The following is a 13417-nucleotide window of genomic DNA, read 5'->3' on the forward strand; positions in this document are numbered from 1 at the left end:
GATCGATTTCACTCATTTTGGGCGATCCGTTTACTTCTGCACAGATATGAAAATCAGTCACTCTCCCCCTCTGGTCATTTGTGAGAGACGGCTGTTGATTGGCCTGAAAACTGCAATCGGCGCACCTCTGGTTGATGCTTCTGTACAATATTCAGACTGCACATCGTTGAGTATGGTTTTGAATCGGATGGTTTTCACCCCCTAGGCCGATGACACGTACATGCAGCTGAAGAAGGACCTGGAATATCTGGACCTAAAGGTGAGAAAACAAATTGCACAGTTCAGTCTGTTGTGTTTTGTCTGATTTGAAAAGCCTCACACTCTGACTAACACGCCGGTCTTTGTTACTGACTGCACCCTTCTGTTCTATGCCCGACCCTGAAACGGTTGACCCAAAACATTCCAGCTGTAGCTCCAGATTATTTCAGACTGGTGTTTCTCCCAAACGCTTCACCTGCTGTTAGAAGCGGCCGCCATGTTGTGACTGCGGCTCTTGTGTCTCTGTGATTTCTGACTCCCAGATCAGAGCTCTAGAGCCGCTGATCCTCGCAGTTCACAGTTTACTACTGCACTGCACTGCTGGGCCACTCAGGCCTCTAATGAACGTAAGCTCTATTTGTATGTAGCTATGTGTCTCTGTGTCCGATAAATGTTCTACAACGTAACGTGTGTGTGTGCGTGTGTGTGTGCGTGTGTGTCTGCGTGTGCATGTTTGTGCCGTGGCGAGAGCAGGGAGGTTTCTGTGTCGTGCTCTATAAGATCATCCCATCGCTTTGCAGCGCTGCATTCACAGCTCAAACAGCATCGTGACTCCATACCTCCCCTCCACTGTGTGGCGATGTTGGCCAGGCTGTTGAGCACTGGGCATGGGATGGCTCGGCAGTGCATGTGTTGTGGCTGTGGCTGTGGCCCGGTGGTTGAAAAGCCAGCTGCTTCTACCATCGCCTCTGAAACGCTGCACCTCCCTCACAAATTGTTTTAATCCTCAACTGGTTGAATTCCCCGATGGAAAAAAATGGATCTTTCAGTGATTTCTGACGATAACCTAATTGTTAAAAGTGCTATTTAACAAGTAGGTTAAATTTTTTTTTTGGAAGTGTGGTTCTGTTGAGAGGTTATGAGCTGTTAATATCTTAGTTGCACTCATGTGAAGATGTTTACACTGCCATAACAGTAAGTAGCAAAAAAAAAAAAAAAAAAAGCTTTCATTTTGAGCAGAAAACCAACAAGATGTGAATGTACTTTTCTAGAATAGTTTTCTAGAATATGTTACGCAAACTCTTAAATAATTTTGCTATCCTATTTTAAATCGAAAAAATGGCGGTGTTTTGACAAGTTGAGTGGAAAGAATGAGGATCTTCACATTGATTATTTTTTAGCTTTTTGATCATTTCCTACACATGATCAAATGTTCACTAAAGGAATGGTGCTTTAGTATAACATAAACAAAATGTTTATTTTATGTTAAAAAGAGAATTTAAATATATATTTGCATTTTATTATGCATTTCTAATATTGCATAAAAGTGAAACATCATCAGAATGTGGCAACTTTTTTATCCAATTAATCGATTAGTCATCAGAATAAATCAATAAAATGATCAATTAATAAAATAATTGTTATTTGTAGCCCTACAATATTATGTTCAAAGAGACAATGCTTTCTCCAGACAACCCTTGCAAACAAGTTAAACTTGTTCAGATTTTTTTTTTTTTTTCTTCAAACTTCACATTATACTAGAAACTTCTAGTTTCAGGTTTCTTGCAATTTTCCTGACCACTACCCCATCTGACCCTGGGCTGAATCCACTGACACCCCCACTCCTGGAAAGATTGGCAGCTGTCTTAAATGTTTTCCGTTTGGAAATAGTCTTTACTTTTGTCAAATATCAAATATTGGGCTTCAGGTTGTTTGGAAAAACCACTCCCAGATTGATGGACAGCCACAGTTGCAGGGCATCGCAGCTGCCTCTCCACCTTGGCGTTTTAATAACACCCACCTGTTTGCTCTACAGCAAGAATTGTCCACCCTCCAGCTTTACTATTTGGGCTGAAATGATTAATCAGATTAATCGCGATGAATTGATGATTGAAATAATCGTAAGCTAATTTAATAATCGATTAATCGTTAACTGGCATATACAAACTAAAAAAAAAAGACAAATTGTTGAAAGAACAACATATTCAGAGCAGCAATTAAAACAAAACTGTTCAAAAATATAAACATTTTGCATTTATTCTAAAAAAAAACTTTGTGAATATGTTCAACCCAAAACACGTCTAGTGTTCTGGTTTTAGCTTCACAAATAATAAAAAAAAAAAATTCAACACCTTTTGCTGTCCAATTATTAATTGTAACATTAAGTCAATCAGAAAGGGTTGAGTTTTTCACATGTTGATGTTAGAAGGCACTGATGGTCAAGCGTATGCTAAAGGAATGCTGTTGTCAAAATTTAGGTAATGAAATGTCTATTTTCTTATTTACAAAATTAATTAATCCTTTATTTTCATCTTTTAATGTATTTCTGGTATTGTGTAGAAAAGGAAGGTTGGTTAGGTTGAAAAATCTGCAAAATGTGCCAAACTTTTAAACCGATTAATCATCCTAATGATTGATTAATCAATAACAAAAAAATAAATTTAATTGCTTTTATTTTGCTGATGATGCACTTATCTGCCGCGTCTTTAATTTTTCCCTGTAATAGAAGCATCAGCGGAGGCCTGATGTGCTCAAAAACTTTCAACAGAGCCTCACTTCAGAAATCCAACCTGTCCCTTTAAATGAGCCCTCACCTGTGTTCTCAAACGTTCTCCTGTTAGACGGATGAATAATCTGAAGGCAACGAAGGTTTCACAGGCAAGTGAACATTGTGCAGAGCTTCAAAGTGTCCATAGCCACCGTGTCGTTCATGACCAGAAGTCGCTCACCTTGTTCATGTTCACAAGGACAAGTGAATGTCAACGACAGTCTTCCCCTTATTTGTGGTAGTCTACAGCTGCTCCCAGTGTTCTGCGCTTCCCTTTGTCTCGGCGCTAATGTAGCGAGGAGCCAGACGCCTCGCCTCAGCAAACAACTGACATCTGGGTCTGTTTACGTTTGAAATGTTGCAGGTAGCTGGAAGTCAGGCGCTGAAGGAGGCGGGGAAGCCTGTCAAGGTTGCAGAAAGCGATGTGGATGTGAGTATGACGATCCACACGCTGGAGCCATTTTAACCGCATAAATAATCTGATCGAAATCCTCTTTAGACAGGTTGTCAGTTTATTGAATTTCTCCACCAACATTTATGGATTTCCAATAGAATTAGAACAGAATGTATTTTCTCTTCTTCCTTCCTTCTTTCCTTCCTTTCTTGTGGTTTTTAAAGTCATTTAAAACCCAGCCTTGTTAGAAATCTCTGCTGTGAATTCCTACTGGATCTAAATTGTGGAAATTAATCAAAGGACTCATGTCTTTATTAATTTAAAAAGAGGCTAAAACATGGAATTTGCAGATTAATTGTTTATTGGAGCTATGAATACTTCTGATTAGACATTAAAAGGTAACTAAGTAAAGTGATTTAATGTGATGTGTCTGTAAGTCTAATAAAGCATTAAAATAACAGGTCTAATGTTCAACAGAGGTAAAAAAAAAATATATATATATATATTTAAATATCTAACCTCTTTGATAAAGAACAAGGACACCAATAGTGCCTTGAAATGATCGTTTTGTTTACACCCTCTTTTTCTAAAAAGCCATAAACGCAGCACTTTGGCCGTCTTCCTCTGCTGTCCATAAACAAGCGGAGATTGAAAGCTGTTGAAAACAACAACTCAGTTCACTCAGAGTCAGAAGTAACGAACGGCTGACCTCACTAAATCTATTTAAGATGATTTATTTTAGAAATGTTCAATATAATAAACAATTGATGTTTTTTATGTTAAATTATTAATTCAAGCCAAAAAATATATATATATCAAATATTCAACAGATCTGACCTGTACTGTACTGATGTTCGGTCCAGTAGAAAGAGTTTTTCACATGTTGCAGATGCATCTAGAGGAATTCTGTTCTTTATTTTCTGATTTAAGAAATAAAAGGAATGCATTTTTTCATTTGCATCTTTTAGTGCATTTCTATTATTGTATGATAAGTCTGCAGAATGTGCAAATTTTTATCTGAATAATTGATTAATCGTCAGAATAGTCGATTAACTGTCAGAATAATTGATTAATCACTAACTAAAATAAGTTCTATGAATCACAAACAGAGGGTTTTTTCCACCTTCTGCTGCCTTGATCCAATGAAATCAATGCAAGTTTTTATTCTCAGCTCTTCTGGCAGCAGCAGCATCTAGAGAGCAACATGACGTGGACTCTTGCCATCTTTGACTCGGATAATCCAAACAATTTCCCAAACCTTACTTACACTATTTATGAACGTTCACGTGAACGGACTCGATTATACAACCAACCCCAAGAATGGCGTTCACCACGGAGACCACAATAATGTGTCAGATTGATGACCTCAGATCAAGCTCAATTGAAGATTTTACTGTTTCGCTGCATTAAAACGTCCATCAAAAGATGGTTTGTGTGAGCCGGTTCTCGTAAAGTGAACATCTTCTAACACACCTGCACCAGACAGGTGGAGTTACAACGCAGAAAATATTCAATAATCCCTCCATTTCACCCATTAAAAGCGGCTCTTGCGGATCACCGTTGACGCCCTGACCCTCTGTTCTATATGCAGTCAGCGCAGCTGCAGACAGACGGCTTTAATTAAGTAAGAGGGCCACTTCACTATCAGAGGTCGAGGCGCAGACACTCTGATTAGCCCTTGAGAGCAACTTCATCTGGGTAAACACAGGGTGCCCACCCAGCTCTGCTTCTCCCCCTGCAGGTGAAGTTGAGTCGCTTATGTGAGCAGGACAAGATTCTGAAGGACCTGGAGGCGAGGATCAGCTCCCTGAAGAACGACAAGGTAACCCGTCTCTTAAACGCAACTCCACGATTGCGCTGGTAAAAAAAAATAAAAACAAAAAAAGATGAAGTGAATCTGACATAATTCAGAGGCGAAGGCAGCTGCAGAAGAAAGTAGTTGTTTTTCTCTAGATAATGATTTTCTGTTTTTTTTCTTTGGTTGTTTTAGCTTTAGTGGCCTTTATTTGGTAGTGAATTTACGGAAAAGTGGGTAATGAGAGAGAGGGAAGACATGCGGCAAAGAGGACGAAGGCCTCCTGCCCCTAAATAATTTTTTTTAATTTTTATTCCTGTAAAAGGAAGGAAAGCAGCACCAATGTCCAGGAATCGTCAAACTTTATTGGGTTTTTATTATTAAATGCCATAAATTAGTCTGAGGAGATCGAATAAGTCACGTTCTGGTGAGACGTTGTAGTGAGTCGGGTTGTTTCTTGGTGAAATGCTGCCCTCTAGAGGCGGTTTTAACTCATCACAGTCAAGCTTCTCAACATGTCTCAGTCCAACCCTCGGTTAGTGGAACAGCGCTCTCCTCAACTTAGAGAGATTAATTAGTTTTTAAAGAAATGGAATATATACATATATATGTATTTCCTATAAATTTATTTCTACTTTGTCTCTTTTTTTGTTTTATTAAACAATGTGAACTATAAGAATTTATTCTTTGCATGTGTATTCAAATAACAAAATAAGCTGTAGACTACTACAGATAGAGGCACCGTTCCACCAGCCTGTAGTTATCCAAAAACAAAATAAAATGCATTTTCTTTTGAGAACTGATGTGTGCAAAGTGTGAAAGTGGACATTTAAATATTTAAACGTCTCCCTATGAAAGCTTACACACGACACAAGACATGGGATGCATCAGTATTTATTAAATCATATCAGTCTCATAACAGTAAAATTTTCATCTTTGTCCATCAGGATATCCTTGTTCTTTTTCAGCAGCTTTAGATTATTTTAGTGCTGTCAATTGATTAATAAATGTAAGATTAATTTCACTCGTGCACGCTTAACTTTGTAAGCTTGAAATGTAAAGATGCACGTTTTCAAGAAATGTTGAAGAAAATGTTTCAATTATCTCAAACCAAACACGTGTGAAGATGCCTTTGTCTTAAATGTATACCTTTTAAATTGTATTTTTTCCTCCCACTCTCCTCTGCTGTTCTTTTTTGTTGCTGTTTGTTCTCTCGGTTTAGCTAATTGGTTATTTTGTCGATCAATGCCTCTGTTTGCTTGTCTGTAATGTCTGTTTTGTATGCATTACTGGTGAATAAAACAACCATTAAAATAGCTTTCACCACTCAACCCCTCACCCGTTTTAGGACAAGCTGGAGAGAGTGCTTGACGTGTCTCACCAGCAGATGGAGCAATACCAGGAGCAGCCAGCTCACGTCCACAAGATCGCCTACCAGCAGAGGCTGCTGCAGGAGGACCTGGTGGCCATCAGGGCCCAAATCTCCCGCGTCTCAACGGTATTCATGTCTGCTGTGTCTGTCGCCGTCGACTGATAGTGCTAGACGTGTTGGAAATTGTAATATTTCATTTTAGGGCTGAAGCGTTTAATTGGATTAATCATGATTAATTACAATTAGTTGGATTAATCGAGATTAGTTGGATTAATTTAGATTAATTATAATAAGTTGGATTAATTGTGATTAGTTGGATTAATTTAGATTAATTGTGATTAATTATAATAAATTGGATTAATTGTGATTAGTTGGATTAATTGTGATTAGTTGGATTAATTTAGATTAATTGTGATTAATTATAATAAATTGGATTAATTGTGATTAGTTGGATTAATTGTGATTAGTTGGATTAATTTAGATTAATCGTGATTAATTACAATTAGTTGGATTAATCAAGATTAGTTGGATTAATTGTGATTAGTTGGATTGATTTAGATTAATCATGATTAATCACGATTGTTAGTCAGATTGATCGTCATCTAATTTGGTAATTAATCGTTAGTTGGAGTATCCAGACTCAGCACTGGGCAATTTTCTGAAAGCACAACGTACTCAGAGCAATTAATTAAGACAAAACTGTACGAAAAATATGTAGCCTACATATACATTAAAGATGTATAAAAAAACCACTTCTTTGTAAATGTGTTCTACCCCAAACTCCTCATGTGTCATAATTTTAGCTTCAACAGGTTGATCAAATTCTGCAAAAATAGTCTCCTGTTAAGTGCTTATTATTATCCGAATATTATAAAAGACAATCATCAGATAAGTCTGTGTTGAAGTGATGTTAAGTGAAGCAGGCCTGAGCTTTGCAAATGTTGATGTTGGGATGTTTTTAGCTGCAGATTCAGCCTTTACCACAAATGATTGTATTCACTACAGAAATGCTGTTATTGCATTTTAGGTGAATAATTTTCTAACTTAGAAAAAGGAATCAAATTATATTTTCATTTGCATCCTTTAATGTATTTATAATATTACATAAAGAGCTTAGATGACATGTCTGCAGAATGTGACAATTTTTTTTTATCTGATTAATCGAACACTTCAATAGATTAATCAGTAGATTAATCGATAGCTAAAATAACTTAGTTGCATCCCTATTTCCTTTATACATTGTTAGTAGGTGGAAAAATAAATATTTGAACTCAAATATTTTAGTTTGTGCACACCAATCTTGCTTCAAGTGCTAACCAAATGGTTTAAGAGTGAGTGTTGGTGTGGGTTTTGCAGGAAATGGCGCGTGCGTGGGAGGAGTACAACCGGCTGGAGCAGTCAGTGGAGCTGCTGAGGCTGGCACTGCAGGCACACATGACCCACAATGACACGTCTCAGGTGGGACTTCCTTCTGCCCTTTAAAAAACAAAACCCTCAGCAGGTCAGCGGTTCTGAATGTTGCTTTTCCACAACCTCAGTGAGCAAAAGTGCAAACCACACAACACACACATTTAAAAAAAATAAATAAATAGAAGGTAAAATTAGTAGAAAGAAATTCTGTCTCTGTTTGCGTGTGTTGTAACACAGCAGGAAAAGGCTGAACTGAAGCGGGAGCTGTGGAGGATCGAGGACGTCATGGGTGGTCTTAGCGCCAGCAAAGCCAACTTCAAGATAACTGTGGACTCCATTCAGAATCCAGGTGAGATCCGCTTGTTTGCAGACGACATTGTGATCGCTAATGAAAGCTTCTCTAATATTGTGTAGCCCTATTCCTTTCTTTGAGTCCCCTGGTCTGCCTAGAAACTTAGGTCTTTGATTGAAGGGAACTCTGGTGTGGTTCAAATGCTTATGTGAAAGCCAAGCGGATCAGATACCACTTCAAAAGCAGGAAGTGGACTATAGCGTTTGGGCATTGTGGATAGATACAACCAAAGACAAAGGATAAATCCTACAGCCACTAAGATTGGACTCTGCTTCATTTTTGTTTAGATTTTATGAAGAAGGAAGTTGTGCTTAGCTACATATTTTTATGCTATAAATTCAGTTGTAAAACATTTTTTATTTTTCTTAAATCTTAATGTCTTGTTCAGTAATGTCTGTGATGTTTAATCAGACGTAAACCGACCGTCTGTGATTGGCTGGTCATGTGGTTCATTTTCATATGGCTAAAGTTGTGAACACAATGCATGTGAAAACCAGGCAAAGTATGTCCTTTGGATTTTTTTTTTTTTGCTCATATTTTGGCCTTCCTGGCATTCCATACCTCAGGAGCACAAGAATCAGTGTGGAGTGACAGTTTATTAGAGTTGAATACACATTGTGTGAGATTGAAATGCACACACCACAAATTATTAGTCTCACTGCCCAGTCATATTTGATTTTTTTTAGTAAAACTGGAGGAAAAATTAGGGTGTATGATACATGAAATTAGCCTCTTTTAATTTAGCGTAGCATAAAAATGCCATTTTCATCCCACCTTTGTCTAAGCGTACAGCTTTCTGTGTTGACACGCCTCAGCAGACAGGAGATTAGTGCCTTCGGTGTCGGACCAGGCGGTCCAGCCTCCCCCCCGCAGCTCCGTCTCCCACACTTTGCCTCACAGCACCGTGCCAAAGTGGGTGAGTGTCCTTCCTCGCCCTCTGTAAACAGAATACACCACAAACCTCCTCCACAAGTCTGTAACCGTCCTGATCCCACCGCCGTACAGGCAGAGGACGACGCCCCGCCCAGGCCGCCACTGCCTCGTCTCTATGACTACGAGGAGACGCCCCCCGTGGTGCCTCCGCTCCCCAAGGAGGCCTCGGTCATCCGCCACACATCGGTGCGAGGGCTCAAACGACAGTCAGACGAGAGGAAGCGGGACAGGGAGGGCGGCCAGTACATTGCCAATGGAGACTGTAAGGTATCGTCATTCATTTTTCCTAAAGTGGGGAGCCTTCTACACATTGTTTGCTCATGTAGATATGATACAGTTAATCTGTGTAGGGTAATAAAGATGCTACGTTAGCGTCTCAGCCCGTCTTTGATCTCTGTTTCAGACTGATTTGAGGTCATACCTGAGCGAACCAGAGCTGCCAGGAAGCAGTCAGCCAGTCACAGCGTCTGAAGCCGACTACCAGTATTACCCAGGCAAAGGTGATGTGCTTCTCCTTGGAGCACAAACGACCCAAAGTCTTTTAATCACTACAAGCAAGAAAAACAACACTTTTACATGTTTTTATGTATTTAAGTAGGTGTTATTGTCTAACATGGAATGTTAGGCCTAGTCCAAACGCACTTGGATATCTGGGAAAATTAATACATTGTTATGCATTTTTGCCTTTCATCCAAACGGAAACTCATTTTAATATCTCTCAAAATGATTGTTTCTAAAAACTCTGACTAAGGAGGAGATTTGAGGAAACTCTGTATTTGTGTTTGCGTCTATACATGAAAAAAAAAAACTGAGTTACGGTCTTCAACACAAGACCCTAAATCTCATGAAGTCTTCAACACAACTTCACTCAGCATCATCTCGTGTTTTAGTAACTTTACATTCTGATATGTTATTTAAAAGCAGCGTCTGTTGACACAATTAAACGTCCTGGACCCATGTTTCATTCCCAACAGGAAATCTTGAGTGTTTTGAAGAAATCTGATTGGGTGACAGGTTTTAGCTTTGTGCTACACTGCCCCCTAGGGGTTTGGCATGTTTAAAACTCAGGGGCGGATTTGTGCGCGTTCATGTAGATGGAAACCTTTCTGAAAACCATCCCACCTGTACAACATTATTTTTTAAAATGATATGGCGGAGATATTAATTTTTATAAAGACACAGCGACATGTGAACAAATAGTCCTTAAAGGAAAAGTTTTATGTCTAATCGTTTAAAATCTACGTTTTATTTTTTGAGTGAGGATTATTGGTGGCTTATAACTGCACAGTGGAAGAACAATTATGCATGATTTTTTTTTTTTGTTTTGGGTTTTTTTTACTTTCTAAAAATAAAGTTGAACTAAACCCACGATTGTTGGTTATGTCGTTCTCAACTAGGTTTGTTAGGAACCACGTCTCGGCTGGACCAGTCCAACTCCATCTCGTCCTACGTCACCTTGAGGAGGGCTCCCGGCAGCGCCGCACCAAAGGTCAGTTTGTTACGGCACATGTGGAAGACAAGACAACGTGAGCAGACTTAGGTCAGTGTTAGAAGTGGGCCCACTCCAACACTTCTCAACCAAGACAAAACATGAACGGGAATAGCAGAAGATTTGACTAATGCCAAGAGTTTACAGATGGTGGGTTGGATGGCAAAACCACATAAAACAGAGTTAAAGCCATGACAGCCTAAGTTTGTTAAAATGATGGAATTCCTAGCTTTCACTGATTGTTTCCTTAACTTTTAGCCATTTCGGGATGTGCTGTGGTGGCGCGGGGGTTGGGCGTGGCCCACATGGGGAAGCCTTGGTCCTCGACGCGGCCGTCGTGGGTTCGGTTCCCGGCCTGGCGGCCTTTGCCGCGTGTCTTCCCCCTTCTCTCGTTGCCCACTTTCCTGTCGATTGGCTGTCAAATGAAGGCCACTAGAGCCAATAAAACTTAAAAAACTTTTAGCCATTTGATACAAACCTTCAGGGCCGTATTTAAAAGCATGTGGGGCCCTGGTCTGCAGTCACTTTTGGTTCCCTATTGTGACTGCAATAGGGGAAAAAAAAATCTCTCAAGCAAATAACCGAAACACAAACAGAATGAAATTGTATTATTTTTATTGTTTAAATGGATTAGAAATGCCTCCACCTCCTCCCTGAGCTGTCATCGGTGGACATGCTAACTAGCCTTAGCATTCATGGCTTGCTGCAGAGTAACAGAGATAAAAGAGGGGAGGAAAAAAAAGGGTGAGTGGCAGCGCTAAGACCCACCTCCTGCCTCTGATTGGTTGTTTCCAGTTGGCACAGGGGAGTTTGATTTTTTTCACAGTTTACTTGTTACTGTTACAACACAGTGACAGTTTTAACAAAACATATATATTTTTTAAATGTCACATACTGCAGCTTTACGTCTTGAAGTATGGAATTTTGAAATGGAACATTTCTGGGAAGATTTCCCATTTCTCAACCCGCCCCCTCTCTCCTCCACCACTGTCTCTTCAGGACCGACCCAAAAGCGCCTTTGAGCGCCTGTCGTCCCCCACGGAGGGCGGCCCGCCCCCCAGCAGCCAAAGCCGAGGCCGGATGACCGCCGAGGAGCAGCTGGAGCGAATGAAGCGCCACCAGAGGGCGCTGGTCCGCGAGCGCAAGAGGAACCTGAGCCACGGCGAGCGCTCCGGCGGCGCGGGCCCGGCGGCGTCAGGGTCTCAGCGCTCGTCGTCTGCGTCCTCCCGGCTGCCCTCCAGCCCCTCCGTACGTTACCCCTCCCTGCAGCGCAGCAGCAGCAGCAGACACACGGAGCACCGGCTCCACCCTCAGTGCTGCTACAGCACTCCAGCCTCCAGCCACATAACAACCTAACAGGGATGCTAACGACTTAGCGCTCTTCCTTGGTAGCAGCTCCCACTAACAGCCGACTTGCTTTGGTTAATGCTTTATAAACGCTGGGAGACGAATTGATCCGGGGGAAACGCTCAGCGATGGACAGTCTTTTTTTCTTTTTTTTAAAAAAGCTTCAGGGCTTCAAGATAGCTAAAATACCACTGCCCCCCCCCGCCCCCCCCCCCCTCCTCGAACCCCCGACACCCACCTGTGGGACCTCACTGACACAATTCTGAATGTAAAACATAAAGAAGAGAAAGAAGCATCACTTTAACTTCTGTTCTCCATTGTAATCACCAGAAAGTAGATAGAGAGCATATATATATATATATATATATATATATATATATATATATATATATATATATATATATATATAGGCTATATATTACAAGCTTTTATTTATTACCCGAAGGATATTTTCAGTATATAGTTGTAAAGTTCTATTTTGTATAGATTTGGTATATAGAGCATATATATATAGACTGAGTGACATGTTGAGGAAGAATAAAATCTAAAATTTTCAGGTTGATTTAAAATATATATATATAGAAAATGAAGAAAGATGCAACACTAGTGGCACAAATCATATGACGACGTCATTCGGGCCGTTGGAGATAGACAACAAAAAAACAGACGAGTACATTTCCACCAAAAGAAATCCCAGAAATTTTTACATTAATCTAAGACGTTTTCTAGAAAAAATTTCTGAGTTTGAAACGTCAAAAAATTGCTATAAAAACTCAGGTTGTTGGAGATTAAAACTTTGAAATAAAATATTCTTGACTTTTAAAGCTTGGAAATGTCCCCGTTTTTTTCTAAAGATTTTCTGATAACAAAAATGTTCTGTTTTTCTAAGCAAATTTTTTGACTTTCCAAACTCAGAAATGTCCAAGTTTCCTCTATAACATTTCTGAGCTTAATCTAGAAATTTCTGACTTTTTTTGGCCAAAATGAACTCCTCTTTCCTCTTCTATCTACTGCGGTCATTGTCCGCCGTCGTACAAATCATGACCGCACCTCCCTGCTGTCCTTTCCTTAAATCCAAGTGCCTTGGTTTGTTGACGATCATTTTTGCCTTTATCCCAAATGTCTGTCTTTAAGACTTCTCAGAGTGACATAGGAATGATGGAAGAGCCAAACGTAAGGCCTGTGTAACAAACTCGCAGATTGTAGTCATGGAAACGCGGGGAAACTGCTGCTTTTTAATCTAGAAACTGGATTAGTTTACAGCTAACACTTCCCCCTTTGGGTTTACTGTGTTATGCTAGCAATGCTAGCATGCTTTAATGGAATGAAATTACTCACACATCTTGGATAACATTAACAGCCAGGCTGGTACCATGGTTACAGACTAACAACCACCAAGTCTGCTGTGAATTGAGCAGAAATTGACGGGCCTTGCAAAAGTATTCATGCCCTTTGAGCTTTGCTCGTTTTGTCACGTTACTACTGGAAACTTTACTGGTTTTACTGGGATTTTATATGACCGACCAACACAAAGCGGTGCGTTTTTAAGAAGCGAACGTAAAAAGGCTCAAGTGAAGTC

At 39.9% G+C, this 13417-nt stretch overlaps 1 protein-coding gene across 12 annotated transcripts in view; it reads left to right on the forward strand.

Annotated features, from left to right (window-relative positions):
* The window catches only part of plekha7a (pleckstrin homology domain containing, family A member 7a), a 159277-nt gene that overhangs the window by 138664 nt on the left and 7196 nt on the right, over positions 1-13417 (forward strand). For 7 of the 12 annotated variants that reach the window (XM_044125293.1, XM_044125295.1, XM_044125303.1 and 4 more), the window contains 11 exons: positions 206-259; positions 3111-3176; positions 4882-4962; positions 6284-6433; positions 7664-7765; positions 7955-8066; positions 8885-8985; positions 9075-9269; positions 9406-9502; positions 10400-10491; positions 11491-11739. In XM_044125293.1, the coding sequence (XP_043981228.1) occupies positions 206-259; positions 3111-3176; positions 4882-4962; positions 6284-6433; positions 7664-7765; positions 7955-8066; positions 8885-8985; positions 9075-9269; positions 9406-9502; positions 10400-10491; positions 11491-11739 (1299 nt within the window). The remainder of the gene's footprint in view (positions 1-205; positions 260-3110; positions 3177-4881; positions 4963-6283; positions 6434-7663; positions 7766-7954; positions 8067-8884; positions 8986-9074; positions 9270-9405; positions 9503-10399; positions 10492-11490; positions 11740-13417) is intronic. The other 5 variants (XM_044125298.1, XM_044125304.1, XM_044125294.1 and 2 more) reach the window with 3 other exon arrangements.

The sequence above is a fragment of the Gambusia affinis genome, linkage group LG08 (genome assembly GCF_019740435.1).
Source record: "Gambusia affinis linkage group LG08, SWU_Gaff_1.0, whole genome shotgun sequence".
Taxonomy (NCBI): domain Eukaryota; kingdom Metazoa; phylum Chordata; class Actinopteri; order Cyprinodontiformes; family Poeciliidae; genus Gambusia; species Gambusia affinis.